We start from the raw sequence: 24,291 nt of genomic DNA, 5'->3' as shown, positions 1-24,291 counted from the left end.
CGTTGTTAGGGTAGAAGGGCTTCCAATACACAGGAGACAGCCTAGGAATTCAAAATGATCTAGCCAAACTGGAGAAACTATCTACAAAACAGAAGGCAGTTTGATAAGGACAAGAAAAAGTGCAAATCTGGCATGGGTTTCTAGATGAGCAAACATTTGACAAGGCAACACCTGGCTACAACAGTTGTTCTGTTGAATTTAGGTGTTAGCGTGTGTCACAGTGACTTGCTGCTGCAGGAAGGGTGAGCATCATCCTAGGTCACACCATGCCGTGGTAAGATGTGTGAAAACAAGAAGTTACACTCCTCCATGTTTGGCACCAGTCAAGTCTCAGCACAAATGAGTCATTTGGGATGCTACAGTTTGAGGAAGTGTTGTCCAGCAGCCTGGAGGAAAGCAGCAAAAAACCTAGTCATGGTGTAGAAAAGGATGGAGATAATTCGGGTTGTTCCTGCCAGGGAAGGGAAAAATGAGAGGAGATGCAATAAGGTTTTCACAATCAAAACCAGCAGCTGCAAAGGAGAAGGGCGAGTTTAACAAGTCTACTGGGATAGGAAAACAAATGGGATTAAATTGCAGAGAAGAGATCCTAACATAAGTGCCCCCCATGCCAGGGGACGGGGGGTCACCTTGGAGAAACACCTGCCACAGGCAATTTACGTTTGTGCATCTTGAATGAGAGATGGGGTGACAGACCTCCCAAGCGTCACATGATGTAACACCACTATCTCTCCAAATGCCTGCAGGCAAGCAAAGACCGTGACAGATGTGGTGGAGGTCATTAATGTCTTTCTACTACCAGAAGGAAGTAAAGTATCATAATTTCTGCTATAAAGATGAGGAAACTTCAAGCACAGATCCTGCTTGGACAAAAGTTTGGCCTTTGGTCAAGCATGGAGCTGGGCAAGAAGGCCAGTGCACTCTCATCCAGAATATGCAACCCTGTCACCAGGGATCTGGTGGAGCAATTGCCCAGTTGGAATATGACTTTCAATAAAATTATCAGGGTTCATTTTTGTGTCAATGCTTTGTTGCTCAGGGAAATATTTATGAAAAACATTGTATTTCATTTACAGAATAGTTTAGAAACAGTTTAATCCCTTTCATGAGGTGTATACATAAGAGAAGCCTGAAGATTTCACTGCATTCCATTTATCTGGAAAATTGATGTATCCCTCTTACTCTCCAAGGGGGTCTTTTTCCCCCCTGTACATTTCTTTCCAGAGTTATACATTGCAGAAAATGAGGTATTTGCCTGTTACGCCGAAAGGAAGAGGGCAGTTAAAATCAGACTTAATTCTGATTTGTAGATGGGAGGGCTAAAGCTCTGACCTCCCCTAAAAAAAAACTCAGGAGGGCAGAAACTGAGAGCTATTCCTAAAATATTCTTACAAAGCATTTTTGTGGGAGCCCAAACCCAGCTTTCAGCAAAGGAAAACAAGGGCTGACAAAAACCTCGTGATCTGAAGGAGCTGGACCCTTCTCACAAGACCTGTTAAAGTTCTACCTCATGGATCAAGCCTGGCTCCAGCAGAAATCAGAAAGGACTTTTGAGATGATTGTATCAAACCATGTCTAAACCCCTGTAATCCCTCTATCCCCCATGTAATCCTACTAGAAGAAAAATTAACTATTTAGAAATTGCAGTAAAAACTTGTGTAATTCCATAATTAACATAACCCGTCCCCTTCATTAACATGTCCAACCTCAGATGCCTTTAAAATAGTGTTCTCGTGTTCAATAAACTATTCCAGTTCCCCCATACTGGGATCGTGTTTAGCTTTTATTTTTCAGACCGCCACTCATTTTGAAAGCTTGTGACGAAAAATCCCCCATGGCAGTGACTGTACAAGTACCTAACTGCGCTGTATCAGTGAGACTGCAGCCAGCAGATTTAAGCGATGCAACTATCCACATCACTTGGTGTGCCCAGGTGTGATCTTCCCCAAAGGTCAAGAGGGACATTAAAAAACTGGGGGTAGCCCAGAAGGTCTGGGGAGGGGGGGGAAAACGGCCCAAAATGGTTATAGGGTTGGAGACTTTGGCACGTGAAGAAAGGCTGAAGGGACTGGGTTCATTCAGCCTAGTGAAGTGAGGGCTGAGGGGGATTTCATTCCTGCCTTTCAGTGATAGACATATAGAGATGGTGAAGGCACTCTCTTCATGAGCAGTCGCTGTGATGGACAGTTAAGTAGTTTCAGGCCAAATGTTGTCTCCAGACACAAGAACTTCTCTATTGTGAGACTGACTAAAGGTTGGGATGGGCAACCTGGAGGTATAGGGAAATTTCCCTAGATGGAACACACTGGGCTTTGTTTGGCAATGCCCTAGATCACCTAACCTAAGGCTCTGCTTCCAACATGCACAGGTACAACTGCTCTCTCTGGCCATGGTCAAGCTGGGTTTTTCCTCAGTTTTTGTTTCTCTCAGTACAGGAAGATGCTGGAGACTCCAAGAGACACTGTCTCTTAGCTCTGTTTTACCTTTTCTCCTATGGAGATACAGCTCGGCACTAGCAATAGCTGGCAGCAAAAGGGCATCTTTAGCATCCTGTCAGCTACACCCATGCAGAGCAACTATATACACAACACAGGCAGAGTAGCTACACTGTCCATTTTAGCAGGCATCCTCCTGTTCCTGGAGGCAGAGCTACACCAGTGCTAGGTCTGCAGTGGCATGTCCTCAGGAAGGACTAGTGATGGCACACGAGGAGGTGTCAAGGCCTGGATGTTCCCCGGTGACAAAAGCAACTCAGTAATGGAAAGTGAAGAACACAAATTCCAAGATTTCTTCCCTGCCCCAACTCTGTTCCAGCTGGAGATCTTGGGGAAGGGGGGGGGGCAGAAAAAAGTAGACATTGTCTCTTTTCTATTTTTGTCTTTTCCAGCCTGACTTTTTAGACCCTCACCTTCTGACTTCATTCTGGAATGCTGCTTAAGTATGAAATAAACTGGATCTGGCCTGAGATTTCTCTCCCAGATAAAAGAAACTCTAGTCATGGAAAAGCTCATATGTCAAGGAAATAGAACCTCCTTTTTTAAAGAACAAAACAATCCTGTAAAATTAACTGAAAGATCAGATAAACAAAACTTCTGCTTGGGGTTAGAAAGCGTGGACATTTGTCTCCAGATACAATTTGAGTGCATCTTCATCTCTGGTTTTGTTCCACTGCACAAGCAGCTAGTACTATCCTCCCACAGCCTCTCCCTAGGTTACAAAAACCGAGACCTGGCTCCCTCACCACTTTCTTGAGTGGTTCCAAATCTCCTTAACAAGTTTGATGTCTCCCATCAACTTCAGTGAGAGCTCGATCAGACACACTTATTTTTTCAAAGCTTGAAAAAATATCTATCTGTGCAGAGGTAGGATGCTCTAAGGTACATGGTCCAGTGGTTGCCTCCCCCTCCTCATGGGTGGGAACCCTCCACTTGCCAGGCCAAACCAAAGCACATGGACCAAGCTCTTGGAGTGCAAGGCTGGGAGATGTCACAGAGGATGCTCATATCCCTCCTGCCATCCCCAGCTCAGGCAGGGCAACAGCTCTAGCTACTTTCTTGAGCCCACGCTGCTGAAACCCATCAGACCATTGCCATCACCCTTTACACGAGCAGGAGCATGTGCTGAATGCTTCCCAACCATGATGCCACTTGCAGTGGAGCTTGGGAGAAACCCTTCCTTCCCTTTCCTCACACAGCTTGTAACCCAAACCACCACCCTGTCCTGAACTGAAGAACACCTTTCCTGAAACACCAAACAGACCAAGCACAGTAATTTGCACAGGACTTGCAAAACACAGACGGATTAAAGCAGAGCAAGTGGGCCTGGGCCCGGAGGCACAGTGGGAGCTGCACCATCGCTTCTCTTGGAGTGTTTGGTTACGAGTTTTGTCAATTGAAATATTTGTATGTAACAGATGCTGTTGCCATTTTTCCTGTAGTTTGTGACAGAGGTAGCTCAGGAGGTGATGATCTCCAGTGTGACTTATAACAGTTTGCATTTAAAACACAGTATTGTAGAGTCTCCCCAGCAGAGGGACTGCTGGAAAAGCGGCTTTTGGATATGGCCACAAAGCTCAGAACACACTAGAAAACGAAAGGCTGTATCTGATCTTTTAAAAATAAGAGCAACTGCTACTCCTGGAGGCCAGAGGTGCTGCTGCTTCCGCCGGGACGCTCACTCAGGTCTGTCCCGGTGCCAGCGCGCTCCGACACTGACATCTAGTGCCGGTCAGCCCTACCCCTCCCAGCACAGCTTTTCCCTGTTCCTCACAGAAACATACTTTTTTAAAATATTTATTGGGGTTTGCATTTTTTAATTACCCTGAGAATACTCCTGTGGTCTCCATACAGTACAGGTTTACACCTAACACATCTGTTATCCACTTAACTGGAATTATTTTCCCACATAATCCCAGTGCTTTGTAGTTGGCTTGGAAATATGTGAGGTACATGTCAGTAATGCATCCCATTGCCCTGCTGTCCATCTGATGGATGCAATGCTGGGCCCATACCAAAGCTAAGAGCTTATATAGAATAACTAAATCAGTTTATTTTAGAACAGCTTGAAAGCACCATTTGGTTACATCCCAGTCCTCTGAACAGAACATTCCTTATAATGCAGAAATGTGCTTTCTCCCTGAAAGTAGTTCTGATGCCAGTCAGCATTTCCAGACCAGCCATTTATAGCAGACATCTTACTGACGGATTATTTGTAACACAGGCTCTTTGGACTGTGATCATAAAAAAGTAGTTTTTATCAGTAAAAAAAAAAAAAAAAAAAAGCATGAATTCCAGCACTGATTCATCGCAGCTGAGCTTAAAGGCTCACTCTTCAAAAATCTTTATAACAATTGTGGAGACAAATGGAAAGTCATTTAAGTATCAGCTTACAAATCCCAGGGGATGCCCTTCCCTACCTGCCTGCACAGACCAGCAGCTCAGACAAGCCTCTGCAGCCCAGGCACTAAGATGCCAACACTCCACTTTGTGCTGCAAGAGTTCAGAAGAACAATAAACGCCTTTTACTAAGAAAGGGACTTCACCCAAGAGCACTACTGTCCTCAGTATCATGAAGCTACAGTCACAGGCTCAGGAAAGTAATTCCTCACTGCTTTAAAATTGACTAGAAAAAAAAAATCTGTGTAGTTCAGGTTTAGAGAGTTCCTAGTTTGAGGTTTAACACAATGTTTTATTCCTCTTGTCATTTAGGTACTTATATACAGACCAGATACTGTATCACTGAAGTCTAAAGTTTTATTACTGTCTTCATTCACAGCAGATTTGAGGCCCTGTTAATTCCTTTAATGAGATTTAAATACAGCTACTAGAATGAGGATGCATTTTTATCTGAAAAGAGTAATTATATAACTTTGTTTCCACAAGGTTTGAAAAAGGTATCTAGAACTATTTGTAGGGAATACATATTTATATTAGTATCAATGGAGATCACAGGGCTGGGATAATTATTTACTTCTCTTAAATCCACCAAGAACCACATCAACTTATTAACCTGGGGGGTAGGGGTGTCAATCTGTCACCTTTGAGTAAAGGCCAAGACAAAATTATTTATCTTTATAATTTAAAGATTTCAGCATAGGATTTTCACCCTTGAGTTTCAACAAACTGAGCTACACTTGACAAAATATTCCAGCATTTTTCCTCTTGGAAGTAGCAATAACAGGCTGCCCACCACTGCACCTGGCTGACAGCTGCACTGGGCAGTATTTGGCAGCATGCAGCTCTCAAATAGGATAGCAGAACAATTGCTGACATCAAATTTGAAAAGCAAAACTTTTATTCCCCATCTATGACCATTATCCTCATTCCTCCACCCTTTCCAAATGATCCAAGTCTCTACCAACACATCCTCCCACAACCCACAAGAAAACAAAAGGACATGCTTTCTCAATTTACAGATAATAGCACCACAGCATTTTCGTTCCTGGGGTACAAGCAATGGGAGAGATGTCTCAGACCCCAACAGCAATGCACGTACTAAATAGGTACTAGAAAGACATGAAGAATTCAGTGCTGAGTTTTCAGCTAATGCTGGAATAAAATAACCACCAAATGACATCAGACATCTGGAAGTTGTCTGTAGTGACAAACTCTTTTCAGAATTAGAAAAAATCAAATAAAAAAAAATGAAATTAAAAAAAGCTCTAGAGACGAGAGATTTTGCATTACTCAGAATAAAGTAATTTCATCCCCACAGACTAATTTCAAGTCATGTTTTGCAACCATCTATTGAAAAGGCCATGTGACTGCACTGTGGGTTCTGATGTTTCAAAAAATCTCACAGCTTTAAGGTGCAATACACTGGATCCTGAAATTCATTTTTGATTCACACTGAAAATCTTTTCATAGACTAGTTTCAAGGGGTAATTTTGGAAAGCTCTTCACTGAAGTAGGAAGGCAAAAGGTCATTTATACAAGGGATTTTAAACATTTCACCATGAATATAAAACTTTGGGTAGTTTTTGAGAGTGGATCAGATGTTAGCACACTGAACTCAATCCAAGGAAATAGCAACTGCAAATCATGGTGATTGATACCATTTCAAAGCCAAGCTTCCTTTGATGCAGAGGAGAACATTTTTCCTGAGGGAGTAAGGGGACAATTACAAACATAAAATGGCAAAGCCCTACATCAACGACCGAAGCGACATTCAAAAGTACTGGAAGGCTCTGTGTGCAGGAATCAAACAGAACAACTCCACCCCCATTTCAGCACTTGAAATGTCAATTCAAAATTCCCAAGTAAAGTCTACAGCAACATGCAGAACCCCTCAGACACAGCAATGAGCCCCTGGACTGGGAAACAGGAAGAGCAAGAGCTAGGCCTAAAAATGCAAGGGCAAACTTGGCATTTCTGAAGTGCCAAGTGCCTTTCTCTAAGAAAGGAGAACTGCACTGGAGTACATGTGCAGTTCAAAGAACAACACTGGATCAAAGCTACTCAAGTCATGATCTTTAAAATAAATAACAAATATAGCCAGACAAATATAGTCAGGATGAACTGTGGAAGGCTGAGAGTTGGAGCAGCTACACTTAACTTGCTCCACTCCATGAGGGGCTCGTGTTCTTGAACTTGGCTGGAAGCAAGAGGTGGCTCCCAGTGCCTGTAGAAGCATTCACTGTCCCGCAGAGGGATGCTGCTTCTGCCTGTGCTTCCTCCTGCTTCTGTTGATCTAAACACAAAGCCGTGGAAGACCCACTGTTCCATTTCAATGTCAAAAACGTTATACTGAAGAATTAAGAATTCAGTAGATAGTACTTGGAAAGAACTTTTTAGACTGTATTTAAAGAAAATAAAATCTATAAAGCTCCTTTGTGAACATGAGAACAGAAAAACAATGGAGTATTTTAATCAACATTTTTGCACATTTAACATTTCTCTAAAATGCCAACATTTTAAAATGAGAATCACATCCCTGTCTGGGTTTACTGCACCAGAAGTGTGGCTAAAGCTCAGTGATTCTACGCATAGAAGAAACTGCCACAAAAGGGAAGAGGACTGTGAATATTCAATATTGTCTAAACCGAAAACTCTTTGTCCCAACACACTATACTCAAATGTACATTTAAGTGAGAATAAAATGTGGCTAAGTTAAAACAATAGATTTGAGTGAAGATTATCTGCTTTTCCTCCTGACACATCTTAAACTAACACACCAGGAAGTCAACTCCTTCCAAGCTCACATAAAGGGCAAAAAAAATCTGAGTTCTTTGAAGTCGGGTATTTTCTGCTTTCAAACAAACATGGTTTTTACAACAAATCCTTCTCGGTTAGAGCAGATTCCACAAAGCTTTAAATTTCTGAGTGAGCTTCTGAACAGTCATGCTGGTTATTACTAGTAGGCACAGAAATTCCCATTTTAATTAGAAACTTTATTTTGAAATAGATTACACAGTTTACATGTGAAGTGCTTTCAATATAAGATATTTCATAACATTGTGTTGAGCAAAATGGTTGACCAGTTTCCTTGAAGCTCTTCCAGTTATGGTTTTTTCTTTTTCATTAAAAATATCTTACAGAACCAAGATGCAACTTAGGCATCTGTATTCAGAAGCTAATTACTATATTTACCTTAGGGAGAAAGTTAACTCTTCTAATTAACTATGCGTTTCAATGATGTTAAGCATTTGGCATAAGACTGAAAGAAACTTGACCCCCAATCAAACTTGAATTCACCAAAGACGTTTAAAAAAAATTCTTCCTGATCAAACTACTTTGTTAATAAGGCACAGTCAGACAAATATTTATAAAGACTGTCTACTAATTCAGTTTTACCTGTACAGCCTTCTTGCTGGTCTGTCAAAAGTAATCTCAAAGTTGTTTTCCCTGTCTGCTGCTGAGACATTTCAAGAACAAGGCAGAGCAATAAGGCAGCTAAAAGAACCAGTATGCAAAGGAGTTTGGCATTTGGGATGGATTCTGAACATTTTCAAAGTAGTTCATTTTATAAATGGAGCATTCACCTGCTATTATTAAAATGGTCGCCAACTCTGACAAGAAAAAAGAAGTGGTACAAGCAGAGGGTATTTAAATAGGAATAAACAGGATGTCTGGTATGCTTTCAGCTAAGACCTCACAGGCAGCAATTCCCACAACTTTCAGAGATAATCTAAATTGAATTCTGAAATTCCCCTCTGCCACTCAGAAAAGCTGAATGTACTAGGTTTCTTGACAGCAGGTGAAATATCAGGGAATGAAATCTCCATTTAGATAATGAGTCAATACTGCATCCTACTTTGCATTTCTTATTAGAACAAAAGGAAGTCTTCAGGAATGACAAATGAAATAATTACATCATTTTTTTGGCTGGAAGAAAGTTCAAGAACCTTTAAGATGTGATAATGTTTAAAAAAAATGAAACTATTTCTATCCACAGTCAAAGAATAAAAAATAAAAATGAAAGATAAAAAGAGAAGTCTGACTTTCCCCTCCCAAATAATCTTTGCAGAATAATTGCTTAAGCTTAGCACTGTATGGCTTCTGTGGCCTCTGAATGCCAGACAGATACTCTAAGAATTACCATTTTCAAGCTACTGTTTGTTTTCAAGTAATTTCAAACAAAAATACTGCATCTATTTCACTTCAGTAATCAAACTTAGCATAAAAATCATTAAAAGTATTTCTGATACAAATTTGTATCACATACTAAAAGATATTACTACATAGATAATTGTGAAAAAAATTAAGACCATACAAAAAAGTTATTCAAATTCTTTTGCTGAACTCATAGTGCAGGTTTAAGATTAAAAAAAAAAAATCTGTAAATGAAGTAGTCAAGAAATGTTGAATACAAAATACATTCTAAAGTATTTTACAGAATGGCTGAATTATCAAGCACAAGAACTGAGGATAAAGAATGTTAATGACAAGCAGCCACATACAGAACACAAAGCAATAAGTTTAAATCAGACTATTTTGGTTTGTGTAGCCCTTTATTAGCAACTAAAATAGAAGATATCTGTTGTACATCACGGGTAGTAACTGACTATATTGGAGTTTTATTATATTCTAATACAGGATAATTTATAAATGCGTTGTTTTCCTTTTTTTTTTCTTTTATTAAAAAGCTTCCACCCCCTTTTTCCGTTTACAACTTGCAAAACTATTCTGAAAGCAGAGTATATGTGCACAGGTCTGCAAAGAGTGCAAATTTAGGATATGGTAAATGCTTTATATGTTGTATTTGTAAGGACAGTCTACCACCATGCCTTCACAGCCATTATCTCTTCCCCAAAAAACAAAAAAAGAAAAAAAAAGGCAAATAAAAAAAAGCGCACAAAAAGTTCTTATACCAGCCTTCCTTCCATTGTCCTAAACAAGAAAGCATTTTTAAATGAGTTGAAACTAAGGAAGGACTACACCTACTAGAAAAGAACAGAGTTCTATTAGTTTGAGGTTTCAGTATACTCAAAGACCAGGGACTGTATCTTTGTAAGGGCTAGGCTGGGACCCCGTATACAGAGTGTGTGCAGGTGCCATCCCTGAGCATTCAGTGGTTCAGTGGACCATAAGTGCTCCAGCTGCATAACTCACTGAGCTGTCTTGCCAGTTTCGACACTGGCTTGACTGAGCGTAATTCAAAAATGAAAAGCTCATATTCATTCCATTCTTCTGGAGCTCGTTGATAGCCTAAAGAGAGGGGGGGAAATAAAAAGGGGCCATTAAAAATGGTATCAGTGAAATTACAACATTTTCTAGTTCTCAGTCTTTTCCCCCTGTTTTGGAGGTCCTCATAAGCTCATAATATAAGCACCTCCCCGTAATTTGTGGAACTAACCATTTGTGTGCGTTTTCGTTCACTGACGCTCCCCCCCACTGCATTATATACATTCATGCAGTTCTTTGAACCAATACTAAACAACCTTTCATAATAGGTCCCTCAGAAACAATGCTTTCAGTTCCATGGGGAGTTGATATAGACACAGAGATGTAATAGAGAAAACCCCAACACTATTAACACTTTTTAGATTGTATTTCTTCCATTAATGAAAAATAATGTACAAGGATAATTTATTAAAGCGTGACAATTGGTAAAAGTGAATAAACAGAATTTAGCTCTGATTCACTGCAAAACTAATCATTATCTGAAGGTAAGAGTTAGGTATATTTGCAGAGTTGTCACAGTACTAAATTTTGCGTCCTCAGTATTGATACTGCTCTTACAAGCTTCACTTCAAGAGGTTCCTCTGTATGTTCTCCATACAGACTACATTGCCAGTGAATTTTAAAAAAGTTAACATGCTTCCTGTTTCAGATTTGATTTAGAGTAAAAATAAGTGAGATTCAATCAGCAATATGACAAATCTGCAGCACTCCAGCAGTGATGTAAAGTAGCTGTGGACCAAATTTAGACAACTAAGTTAAGCCAGGTTTATGTCTGCACTGCATCACCAAAGCAGAATACAGTAAATAGAAAGTACCAGTTAATCTGAATTCTAATTGCTGTTAATTTACGAGTTAATGGTGCACTGCACTAATACTTACAGAGGCAATCTCTCACCATATTTGCAAAAGTCAAAAATGTTGCCAGACATCACAAGGCACTCACAATAGCTAGCTAACAGCAATACAGAAAAAATATATACGTGTTTGTAAGTACTGGTTTGAAGAGTAAGTATGTACTTTTTCAGGGAGATGGATTTATTTGTTCATTTTTTTTAAGGCCAAGAGAAAGTGAATGATTGCATTTCATTGAAATTCAAAAGCAATGTGGTGTACCTCATCTCCCCTAGGGAACTGAAAACTCTCAGCCCTTTTAAGAGCTGACGTCTGTCTATATGCAAGACATGGAAATTGGAGACCAAATTGAGAACATTTGGAAAAATAAATTAATTCAAGGTTTGTCATTTTAGAAATAAGGAATGCTGCAGCAATACTGTGTTTTAAACAAATGTAAGCATTTTTCTAAAAGTTACATTCTTCAACAAATCAAAAGTTACTTACATTTAATAACACTCCAATAGGATGTCTTCCACATATTGTATTATGGTATTTCTTCAAGTAATTGCTAAAAGATACAGGATCTAGCTGCTCTATAATGCTCATACCCTGAAAAAGAATCGTTAGCAATAATTACGTAACACATTCATAAGCAGATGTTTATATATCACCTATTTATTACAACAGAACAGTTCAGGAGGAAAAACCCTTCACTTTGTACCGAGGATATCAGGGAAACCTCAGCATGTGAGCTCTAGCTTGCAGTCATCTTGTTTCCATCCCTTGCCAAAATAAGAGTGCAGGAGCTCTTCCAAAGCTGTCCATGATCCACAGATCTGTGAAGCTATCTTTGCAGATACCAGTGAAGCTCATGCTAAAAGAGCTCATTCCGCAGACTAGCTGATCCCCACTCTCCAAGGGTATCCTACTTCCATAGGATTTGGTACAGTTACAACCAGACAAATTTACTAAAAGGGCAAAGCAGGAAGAAGTCATGCCTTCATCTCCTCTCCCTGGTAACAGAGCAAGCTCAGGGCCAACCACTTGCCTGGGACTCCTGTGAGTCCAAAAACCCTGGATAAACTATCGATAAGCACACATGCAATTCACACACAGAGCAAATGTAATGTATCCTAGACATGTCAGGCATGCAAGGCAATTGTTCTGGGCATGGGTTGGCCATCTGCTCAGAACATAAAAAAGCAGATCCAGAACATCTCTAAAGTACTATGAAGTTGTTGCACCACAAAAATGTAAGAGCCAGGAGATGATGCTTCCACTTTACATGAGACAGTCACATATATACATCCTTTTCTCCATCCACAGCAAGACCCATGATCCCATGGAGTCACACTAAGAATATCAGCACACATGTGGAAAACAAAACCTTCCACATACACAAACATTTGCATTCTTAAAAGCAAAAAGAATCCTACAACTCCAGATACAGCCTACTCTTACGCCATCCCACAGAGCAGATCAAACATAATGAAAGTAGTTTAAAGCAAGTCTGAATCAATTATTGTTTGGGTTACATCATGGCTTTGCTATTTTGCCTGTATTAGACTCCATCCTCTTACTTTTTTCCTTCCTCTGAAAATGATGAATTCCCTTCACCAGGTAAATGAGCTCCACACACTCAGTAATTCAGTACACATAGTTGTGCTGCTTCTGCTGGTAAAACAGGAAGGTTTTCCTTAGAGACTGGAAAAAACATACACTTTGCATGGGAACAATGGGAGGTTGATATCAGAAAGGGAGTTAAATTTCGCCTAAGATTTCTGCCATTCTCCCAGCCCCTGTCCCTATTTTTGGGAAAATGTGGGTGATAAAAGAAGTAACCACAGTGCAGGAAGCAGTCAGTCTGAAGTCTCCACCTCAAGAGCAAAACCTTCCAAACACTCTGCAAGGGTGTTGGCTGATCTGGCAGACACACTAATTATTTAGACTGGATCACAGCTTACAATGGAGGAGCTGGAGATTCCCAGGAGAGTCAGGGAGAATTTCAAAACAGCAACCATAACCACCACCTTTGTGTACTTTTAAACAGAAACAGATGTAAGATGAATTCATAGAGAAATAAATTTTATGGAAAAACAAAACCAAATTATGCTGACCAGTTGTTGGCAAGAGCTCATGTTTGGACCCCTGGCTGGTAATTACAGCAGTTAATCACTCCAGATCTACAGAACGTGAGTGCCAAAAAACTAACAGTAGGTATTCGCTAACTAGCAGTGATCACACAGATACCATTGCATTTCTAGAATTTACAAAGCATGTCTTTGAACTACCCGTTTACTTGTAAATCATACGTGTCAACACATACGTCCTGCTAAAGAAAGCAGAACCAAACCTGACTACATACTCAAGTGAAACTAAACATGCATAAGGTGCTTACTCAGATACTGAACAGTTCATGAGAATAAATTTTATCTCTTTGTAAATCCTTTCACAACCTTTCCAAAAAATGAAAATGGCTGCTCAATTGAGAGACTTGTTTTATAGTTGCAAGTCACTGGAACATACTGGGCAGAGGCATTTGAGCATTTGTCTCAAATGAATGGACACGGGTTTATGAGAATGCCTAGTAAGCCTATTTCAATGCACTGTTCAGCACTGCAAAACATTTAGAGCTATGTAGTTCATCCCAGAAAATGCTAACAGAGTTCCATACATTACAGACTGGAGAAAATCCATAGGAAATGGGTTTTAACAAATATCCTATAAGTAGTCAGTTGTACTGAACTTTTCAATCTTTTGGATTTAAAAATTGTTGTGGCAGAGAAGCAAAGACTACCAAGCTCATTTCTCAGCCTAAAATGGTATTGAGGAACAAAGGAAACATTTTTTGTCAGGTTGTATTTTTCTAAAAAGCAGAATTATGAAGCTACTAATTTTTAGTATTTATAACAACTCAGCCAGGCATGGCTTAGAACAGAGTTAAAACACATGACAAAACCCACATGATAAAAACGCAAACACAGTTCTGCAGTTTATCACACGGTTATTATGGCATCACATAGCAGTTGCATACCTCAGTTACCCAGACACTGTTAATAGCATCTACAATATCATAGCACAGTGCACTTAATATGATTAAAACCAGTTACATTTCTAAATATCATCCCTTAACAGGATCAAGCATCTACAAGCTTACCAAAATTACAAAAAAACCCAAAACACCCAAACCAACACACAAAACCTCCACCAACCTATAGGTTTATTTCACACTGTACTCCACTAATCCTCTGGTTGGTTAAATTAAAGCTTATTATAAGTCACTTCAGCTGCTTCTTCACACTTAAAAATATAAACTAGTAGCCCTCTAATGGAAGTAGAAACAAACTTGGTCTTAATACCATCCAGTCCAACTATCTTTGCATGTGTAGTCACTCAGACTGGAAGATAAACAACCAACAGGAAAATTACTGGTTGGACACAGCAGAAACCGCAGGGATCTGGGAGTCAGGCAGAGAGTCATTGTCTTGCATTATGCTCAGGTTAAGAAGCCTTCCCAGGCTGGAGCACTGTGGAAGGTCCTGGCATACTGCAGCAGCGCTGCAGAAGCCACCGGAATTCAGCAGTTCATTAGAGCTACCTAAGAAGCCACCAGTGCAGAGCATGGCTCCTGCACAACCACTGCTGGCTGTTCCTGCATAGCTTTCCTCAGTGACTGCATGGTCAGTATTCAGGGTAACAGAATCCTTCCATTGACTCACGTGAGGCATAACATTTCCCATATAAATAATATGCTCATATAAAATGAGCAATCTGGCAGTGAAGATTGAAGAGAGCTGTCTGCATTTTCTAGGTAGTCATAATCAAGAATAATTACACTTCAACAACATCTTACAAAATACTCCCCCCCTGCCTTTTATTTAAAAAGATGGTAGTTAGCAGGTTATTCTGTACAAACTATTGTAGACAAGCTACTCAATAACTCTTCGTTTGAGGATTCTTCCCTAAGGTACCCCCTATTAACCATGAAGTTTATTTACTTCTTTTACTGTCACTTCACAGAGTGCATTGTGGTGACAGTGCTCATATCAACAATTACCATGGAGAAACTGATGTCTGCCTAGTAATATTTACTACTCTGTATTTTTTCATGCTGGAGTCTAATGGCTCTAACTTAGAATCACAGCAAATAAAATTTCTCACCATGGTTACCAGCTTAGTAAAACTTCAATACCCAAAGTGTTCACCAGTTTTTATGCACTAGGTGGGAAAATCATTATGCACCTATATGCAAGGTTCAGTCCAAATAAGGAAGAGACCACTATCCTTCCACAAGGGCATTTCCAAGGCAAACTGATTTCATCTTAACCCAGAATGCCTTCCTGCTTACAAAGCGTTCAGCCTACTGCTTTCCTAGCTAGGTCCAATAAAATTAAGCCAATTTTAGTACTATAAAAATACTTTTTCAAACAGTAGACATGATTTTCCATGTCACAAAAAATGTAATTTCCTTTTGGTTGAATAACTACCAAAAGAAAGAGTTGGTGCAGCAATGCCTTTCCTAAAAGTAATTAAATGCCAAAGTCCAGTCTTGAAGCTTTAACCACAGAAATTAACAAAGGGAAACTAATGTTTGCTAATGCACTGTAATCTGCTCTCCTGCAAAAACATTCAGAGCTGCAAATTCTGGGATTCTGTAGAAAACCACTTGTATTGATAGAGAAAGCCATCAACTGACTACAAGAATTATTAAAAATGAGATAAACAGAATGAAGGCAAGTTATTTACTGTTCCTATTCCAGTAATGAGTAGTGGAAAAACAAAGATTAATATGGATACACAGAGAAAAAAACTTAAAAGATCCCTCCAGCAGATAGGATTTATTCCTTCAAGACAAGGAAAAAATTAATATGCCAGAAACAACAACAGTTCTCTCTTCTGACAGATTCTACAGAAATTACATAAATGATGCAAGCAGTTCTAAAACAAATTTTAAGATTATGTATTTCCAAAAGAATTACTTTTATTCGGTGCCTTAAGTATAGTCTTCAACATTAACCTTTTTTTAATTTAAAAATAAATCCTTGGCTCCTGTGATTGCGAAGGAAACACAACATAATTGGCATCATAACCTTTATGTATTTAGCATTCCTCTCAGCCTTTCACCAAACACAGAATGAAGTATGGTCTACTTCTCTTTCCCACCATGTACTACAGAGTAAGGGCCAAGGGGAACACTCCTACCAAGTATGGTGGTGACTCATTTTCCTGATCAGCGCAATCCCCTACAGCCTTTCCTCCTCAAAATGGACGTTGCTGAAACCTTTAGCACAATCACAATGCTGTTTCCATACGCAGGTATCACAGCTATCAAACCTGAACTGCCACAATACTCCATGCATGATTCTTACTGACTCTCAAAAACATAAGAAGGTACGCGGACAGGAATTACGTGACACTAGGGCATTTTAGGTAGGTGAACATGCATTTATTCTCATAAATTACTCTTACTAGATTATACCCACAATATAATTGTGTGCAGTCAGTAAAATGGAGGATACTAACTAAAAACGACAGCTAAGTTCTTATTGTGCTAAACAAAGGAAAATGATACATTCAATAAAATAGCTAATCTATAATATTTTGTTAGAGAAATTTCTAAAGTGTTCAAAGAAATGTAATGTACAGGAGAAATTTGTTAGTTAGTTCCACCAAATCTGAAAACTTACCATTTTATCTAGGTGCTCAATGGATCTATAAATTTCTCCTTGGGATTCATCATAGTAACTGTAACGGAACCTCTGACCTTGAAACAAAAATCATGTATAAAATAAAAAAGGGAAAAATTGTAGCTAAAACACTCCCTAGTACTTACTAAATATTTGAAAGTATAATATTTGTAAACTAGTAATCTTCATTTATTTTATACGTTTTAGCTCCACTGAGAAAATTCTAGGGCTATCATCAAGTAGCAGCCCAGAAACAAAGTAAAAAGAAAATACAGGATGGGTAGCTATATTCCTAAAGAGAAACCTACTACGTAGAACTGACACTGCAGTATCATTTATTAATTGCCTGTTATTGCCTTGGAATCCAATTCTATAAATTAAAAAGTAAAGCAACATTTCATTTCTCTATCCTTCTTGGCCAAGTCAACCATGGAGTCAGGCTACTTCTGCTTGCACAACAATACCCACAGTAAATGAAGGTTAAAAGAAAAAATTTATGATAATTCAATGAACAGTTCTAGATGGTTCATTAACCACAACAGAACCCAGGTCATGATATATACTTCCACCTACTCCACAATTCAAAGATGAGTAAAATATGCACTTAATTATGTAAGTTGACCAAAGATGACAAGGAAAAAAAGAAAGAAGGTCTGTTGCGTAACATATCTTTCTGAAGCAGTCCCTTTTCCAGCTACTACCACACTTAAAAGAAAAATAAAGTGTTAAAGGAGGACAGAAGTCAAGGCTTCTGGAGTCTTTTTAGCTCTGCCACCAAGATGAACTGGGATAGCTCTGGTGAGCTGGCATAAATACTCCATCTGCTATCTTACCCAGCAGTAAAACATACAAAACTTATTTCCGTCAGAGGAATGTGGCCATGTCCAGTGAACTTTTAGCTAATTAGTTTTGCAAGTTGTTTGAGGTGCTTAGAAGAAGAGTAAAAAGAGCAAGCAACTTCAGACAATTATTACATTGCAACAGGAAGAAGATGCATATAAACCCACACACCTTCACCATTTATTTCCCCCACTATACTGAAAACACATTATCACATCAATTTTTTTCACCTATCGTTCCAGATTTTAAAAAATCCTTTTATTAACCTGACAAAGGCATTTAAGTTTCAAAAATACATGTACAAGAAGTTAAAATGTTCAATGTTTAAAAAATACATTATTTGAAAATAACTGCAAAAGATTCAACATACTGTTATCATGAAGAGATATGAAACTTACCCCAATGGCAAAAGTCAGAAGAAACCACAAAGAGGTTACTAGGATCAGCTAGGTATTTACTGAAGAGTTTTCCAAATTCCTGCTCTTTTGACTCACTCAGTGCTCCGACCAACACAGGAATAATAGTAAACTCATCCTTATGGCTTATAAGCAAAAGAAAAAAGGTTGTAGTTCAAGTAACATCTGAAGATTTTTCAGGGCTTGCTAACTGAAAGTGCAGAATGTTTTAAAAGGTCACTATTGATTTGAAGATAGTAATTTGCTAAGGTCATACTAGGATGTTGTTTTAGAACCTCAAAGTACTTAAAACTTCAGAAAACAACACACACCCCCAAATGCAGTATTTAACTTTGCTGCAAAGTGAAAACACCAGGTAAACAAAAAGAAAAGACACAGTGAAATCAGAATTAGATTCAACTTGTATAGATGCTGCATGTTGGGTAATTCTCCAAAGTATATGAAATGTATATGAAAATGCTCAAGCTAAGTACCCAGGTGTATACTGATACTCCAAGGAAAACTCAAAATACAATGGAAGAAATAATAAAAATAAAAAGATGCGACCTGTACATGTGGGAACAACCCCCAACACAAATTGACAATTTTTCTCTAATGATGACAATTTTTATTTCATATACAGATCTGAAACAGCAGGTGTAATCAGAACCCTGATTTCAAAATTAGTATTAAACCTCTGAACAAACTTAAAATCCCACAGAAAACACCTATTGGTATTTGAAAGTCTTGCAAAGATGCCTTGCAAAAAATGGGGGGGGAAGGGGGGAGGAAAACGGCTACTGAGAAAGAGTTAATATAGACATGCTTTCATGAATCTATTTTAAGTCAATGTAAACCTCTCTATAAGAGGTGTTATAACTTCATCATTCAGGTGTTTGCTCTGCTCACTGTTTCTATTACAACAACTTATCCTAGTCTCTGACCCTCTCCTTACCAAAATTTTTACTGGAGTGGGGGGGAGTGTAAGCATTATATACCATACCAGGTACTCTATGCCATAAAATTCATTATTACTTCCTACTGCACTTAATATGTAGTTCAAACATTTAATGCAATGCACATAATGCTCATTCTTGTAGAAGTAATTAGCCCGAGTACCTTTCCATGGCTTTAGCAGTATAAGGCAAATGCATTTCAATACTGTGTTCATCTTCATCTGTCTGTAGGGACATACGCTCAAACATTCCAGTCTTCCACAATTCTCCATAAACTGAAACGAATTAAAAGATTAATTTTTACTACTTTATGTTTCTGAAAACTGCTACAAGTGAAAAAGCAAGCTACAGTGCATCTTTATAAGAACACGCCCACTAGAACAAACTACTTGCCTCCAAAGGGTGTCATCACAAACCACTTGTTTCTAAATAAATTCAGGATTAAAATGATATTCAAGTAATTAAGATACAAATGTAATTGATTCAGTTTACAAAATAAGTATGTTAAATCAGTGAACTTGTTAGTATATTGAGAAAAGTCTTGTATCATAACTGAAAATCCAAGTAATACAAATAAAACATGTTTGAAAATATACATAAATTTGCCCAGTCACTGAATTCTTATTTTCACAAACAGCACCATCATATATTAAAAAAAAATTGATCAGTGAAGCCATTGCTGGATGTGTTACTATTTAACACAATTTATTATTGACCAAATCATGAAATCTAGAGACAGCCAAAACTGGTTAAGTAATCCACATTTGCAAGTTATCTTTTCTATTCTCAAGTGTGCTTGAGAGTATTCAGAGTCATTTCTACATTTTGCAAATTATCCACTGCACGAAAAATTTGATGTAGGGTTGTGCCTCCTTCTTTACTCCTTTCATAAAGGAGTTCTACAAAACCCAAAACATTTCTTACCTAAGGAAATTTCTGCAGGCACTAGGTAGAAAGCCTGAATTATCTTGCTTAATCACAGTTACGATGAAACACAATATATCTGCGCTAATTAGCCCTTCTGAAAAAGATACTGTATTATACAGGTATACCTTGAAATGCATAAAAGTCAAAATATCAAATTTATCTTCATTGCACCTTTAAGCTTACTTCCAAAGACTGGTATTTCATGGACTAATGATTTTTAAGTTCTGCAGGTACTTTGCAAGTTAAAAAGTCACATGCAATAATGCATGTTCCTCTGTTATTCCTCTATCAGAAATCAAACTCGAACCAACTGAAGTACCTTTTTCCAGCCAGAATACTTCACAGAATAATGGAGAAGGTGTTTAGTGAGATATTCTTTGACAGTAACAATTTTTAATTTTTAAAATTCTTTTAAAGATCACTTGTCAAGTGATCACACACTCAAAATGGAAAAGATAAGCAAAAATTGAGAATTCTTTACTTATCAGGAGCAAGAGAGATATTATGGTTATAACACGACAATGCCTGCCACAGCCAGGATCTTTCAGTAGTTAGCTTTGGTTGCAGTAAAACCTGATTTGCACTTGTGTGCCACTTAAAGCAAGGAAGTGCTCAACAAGCAAGTCCTCAGCACTGTAGTACCACAGTTAATACTCAAGCCTCAGCAGTCTTCAAGATGTAAGCTTTATCATGCACTTACTCTTTTGGTCAATTCGGAGATCATACAGAGGTGTCCTGTAAATGTCCACACTGGAAAGTGCACATCGGGAGAGGGGCACGTGATGGGAAGGCCCAAGAATGAAAATTTTTCGGCTACAACAATTAACACAAAAGCCCACAGTTTAGATAAATGCAATTGTAGAGAGACCTAGCTTAGAGTAACAAGTTTAAGAAAAACATAGAAAGCAATACTTTCTCAAGGCTACAACTGTTTTACTCTGCTATCTGTAAGATCACAGATCAATCCATGGCTCAACCTTGCTCAGTATCTCAGAAATTATCATGAGATCAGTTCAATAATGCTTCCTGTAGCCTTAAATCTCTTAAGCAGGTTATACATCACAGGGCACTCAACAGCTAGAAATCTGTCTAACTGGATTCATTTGGAGGCTGAATGATGTCATACAGCCCCTCAGAACAGATTTTTTGAATTCTCTCCTTGGATCAACAGAACCTTCAGCTACACATCACTACACACCACCTTCAACAACTATAGGAATGCGACCTCAAACGATTATAGGTTTATCATCTATTCAGAGCTTTTCACTTATTTAGTTGATTAGTCTCAGTTCAGATTACACCAAATTAAAGTAATTCTCAAATGCTGTTTTTAATCTATCTGTTGCATCAACAACAGGGACTTGGACCTGCACATTCATAGCTTTAGCTGATACTGCAACCTTTCACACGTCATCATGATGTTATTTCATCAAGTCCTCAGTTCCTGGCTCTTGATTAGATGCTTAGGGTCTCCTGCCACAGGACTTACAAGAAAAAAGAAACAAAAAAATATAGGAAATTCAGCTTTTCCGATTCAGGATATCATCTTTTTTCTGGCACTGAACTAAAAGGATGGGAAACATGTAAAGTTGTGGGGTTGTTTTTTTTTCCTTTACACATGGAGTGTATTAGCAAGGTATACTAAAATACTATAACTTTCTGCAAAGCTAGTGAAAAGAAAATATCCAAACATGCAATAATTCAGCTCAAAGATGAATTCTAAACATTCCATGTGGTAAAACAGCAAATGATCCATAAAGTTCAACTGACTTCATGTCACTGAATGAGGGGAATGCAACTTGTTCTGGAAATTTTAGAGGAACTAGGTTTCTCTAAAACTTGTGTCTCACCATAAATTATTTTCACATAGTTTACAACAGTTTAGAAAGAATTAAACCCATTGGCTTTGGAGCATATTACAACATGTTATCTCATGAAAAACTAATAAACCTAGCCAGTTTTTATTTAGCATTGCAAAATACATACTTTGAGTAAATACTGAAGGTATATTAAATTTTTGCCATTAAAAAAATGTTGCAGTAAGCAGAACATAACAAGAATTATATTAACCTAAAATAACTGGATTCATATTTTCAGAGGCAGGCACAGACTACAGTAGCATGCTGGAGGTTTTTTTAATTTTTCTTATTTTAAACTTGCTAGAAACAAAAGTCCACCGAAAATTACTGGAATGAGTAACTGTTACTGACTTAAAATATTATATAAACACATGAGTCACTTTCTCCATAGAAGAAGAGAAACCTGGTAGTATTCAGCCCATAATCCTGCACTGAAAAACCAATGCAGAATCACGGTCAAATATTTTAACAGACTTAAAAAACAACCAAAACCTCCCAATGACAACAAAAAACCCCAAAATTAACCCAAAAACTCCAAAAAACCCCCCCAAAAAACAGCTTGGGCTTTTATAAAAGCAGTGGAATGTCAGTAATATACTGTTATTACCTGCAAAAAGGACATCTTTAAGCCCTCCCTTGTTATAATTACCAATAATTTCAACAAATTTTTGAAAATACTGCTTTACATTTTCTATTTCAGCAGTACTATATTTTTTTATTTTGTAACATCCAATTTGAACATTTATGATGTTAAAACCCAAGGGACCCATAAAAGTCTAAAAAAAGTACAAAATTAAAACCCGAGTACTTCAAGGTGTAAGAATGTAAAAAGAACATTCAACTTCTCAGAGAATTGCAACGACATTGTCTCCTGCTTTGCAAAGAAAAACTCATACTTACGTGATATTAGGATCCACTTGTTTGTAAGCATGGGCTGCACAAGATCCACAATACGTGTATCCTGCGTGGCTGCAAATCAAGGTGTATAAAATGTTAACAATGTTAAATATCGCTTAACATCTTAAATATGTTGATACTGGTATTAAATATTAATATCTTGAATATTTTTTGTCCCCAGTAAGCTAGAAATAGTAAGAGTGATCTAAAAGCCAACTCTTGAAAGAGCAGGAGAGCACTGCTGTAGTACTGATCACACAAGTGATATATTTGTTGAAGAACTATCAGTGACCGTTTACCGACCCATTAAAGAACGATCAATGGCCATTTGACAGTAAATAAATGTCCAAAACACAGCCCCTTCCATCACTCTTAAAGGACACTGGTGTGCAGAGTGCACAACTGCACATTATCAGAAGCTCATGATAACACTAAGTGTGCAGTCATGGAACAAGGGAATAGCAAACTGCTGGAGAAGGCTCTTCCATCCACATGGCAGTAACTGAAAACGATGACAGTAGAGGGGTCTGGCAAGGAGAGAACTATATGTTACAGCAGATAAACCAGAGAATAAAAATGCTCTGTCACAGAAGAAGAATACATGAGCAAGAGAGTGAATGGGCACACAGACAGAAGTGGAATGCAGCATGCTAGTTTTTACTGCAAACATGATACATGATTCATCATTTCCTATCACTCTGGTCTGGGGTCTTTCTTGACCTCTGTTCCTGTTTGCTCTCCAAAATTATTTTTAATTATTCTGACTACTTGTTTTAAATATCACATTAAAATCTTAAGACCCATTCCCTTCAAAACTGTTAGAAACCAGTGAAAATTCACTTTACACCACTAAAAGCATTAATTCCAGAGAACATTCATTTCCAAAGTCCAAGGTCAAGTGGTGCAAAAGAGCTCACAGTCACTCAGCAGTATGCCCATGTCACATCATCCCCTTGAGCTCATCTAGAGCACCTGCAACTCCAGGTCAATAGTTACTGCTTATTTTGAGTTGAGTATGTGCAGCAACACAACTACAGCTTTCCCAAGTCTCTTTACACAATGATACTGAGAATGATACATACTGCATGTCCTGGGACATACAGGATGTTCGAACATACAAGTTCCCTGTTCATAGCACAGGAGGATTTTATACGTATGTATGCTCACCTGCATCTATATTCATCCACAGAGTTGATACATGGAGCAAGCTATCCTCAAAATTACCCTGGGATTTTACTTCAACATGACTTAATCCACTCATTCTAAAGAGCTCAGAAGTAGCAAGGTATGCCACTTGACAATATCAAAAGAGCCTGCTGAAAGGTTTGCTCTGCTACAGGCTTCTTCTGTCTTCCACAAAAATATTATCAGATATATCCCACTTTACAGGTGGGGGAAAAAAAAAAAAAAGGTATGGCTAACGAAAAACTTTGGTGAGATCACAGGATCTAGCAATTCTGGAAAAAGATCCCAGCTTACATAATCTGCAGCTGAAAGGTCTCTTTCCTGACATTCCTGCAAGAAAGATTAAGGCAAATGTGGGACAATGTCTTCCGGAAATTCAATACTATTATGGAATACTTCAAACATGATGTCAACGTGTGCTGGTTTAAAGGTAAACCGGCAGGGGAAATGAACCCAACTCAAAAGACAGATTATAAGTCAGAATAACAATTTAATAATATAATACAATAAATACAATTTTACAGGCAAACAATTGGGTTTAACCCACAAAACCCAAATGTATAACCCAGCACCCTGGGGCATAAACAGAG

The 24,291-nt window shown here is 38.2% G+C and overlaps 1 protein-coding gene across 2 annotated transcripts in view; it reads right to left on the bottom strand.

Annotated features, from left to right (window-relative positions):
* Positions 1–9,429: 9,429 nt before the first annotated feature.
* Positions 9,430–24,291, bottom strand: part of MEMO1 (mediator of cell motility 1) — a 30,670-nt gene continuing 15,808 nt past the window's right edge. Inside the window, exons 3-9 of one of the 2 annotated variants that reach the window (XM_032683248.1) lie at positions 22,520–22,588; positions 20,461–20,573; positions 18,997–19,108; positions 17,881–18,023; positions 16,643–16,719; positions 11,460–11,564; positions 9,526–10,145 (exon numbers count right to left, since the gene is read on the bottom strand). In XM_032683248.1, the coding sequence (XP_032539139.1) occupies positions 10,014–10,145; positions 11,460–11,564; positions 16,643–16,719; positions 17,881–18,023; positions 18,997–19,108; positions 20,461–20,573; positions 22,520–22,588 (751 nt within the window). In that variant the 3' untranslated portion in view covers positions 9,526–10,013. Of the gene's footprint in view, positions 10,146–11,459; positions 11,565–16,642; positions 16,720–17,880; positions 18,024–18,996; positions 19,109–20,460; positions 20,574–22,519; positions 22,589–24,291 lie in introns of those variants that run through there. The other variant, XM_032683249.1, reaches the window with a different exon arrangement.

Source organism: Chiroxiphia lanceolata, chromosome 3 (genome assembly GCF_009829145.1).
Source record: "Chiroxiphia lanceolata isolate bChiLan1 chromosome 3, bChiLan1.pri, whole genome shotgun sequence".
NCBI classification, from domain to species: Eukaryota; Metazoa; Chordata; class Aves; order Passeriformes; family Pipridae; genus Chiroxiphia; species Chiroxiphia lanceolata.
This window is presented reverse-complemented; position numbering and strand designations above follow the sequence as displayed.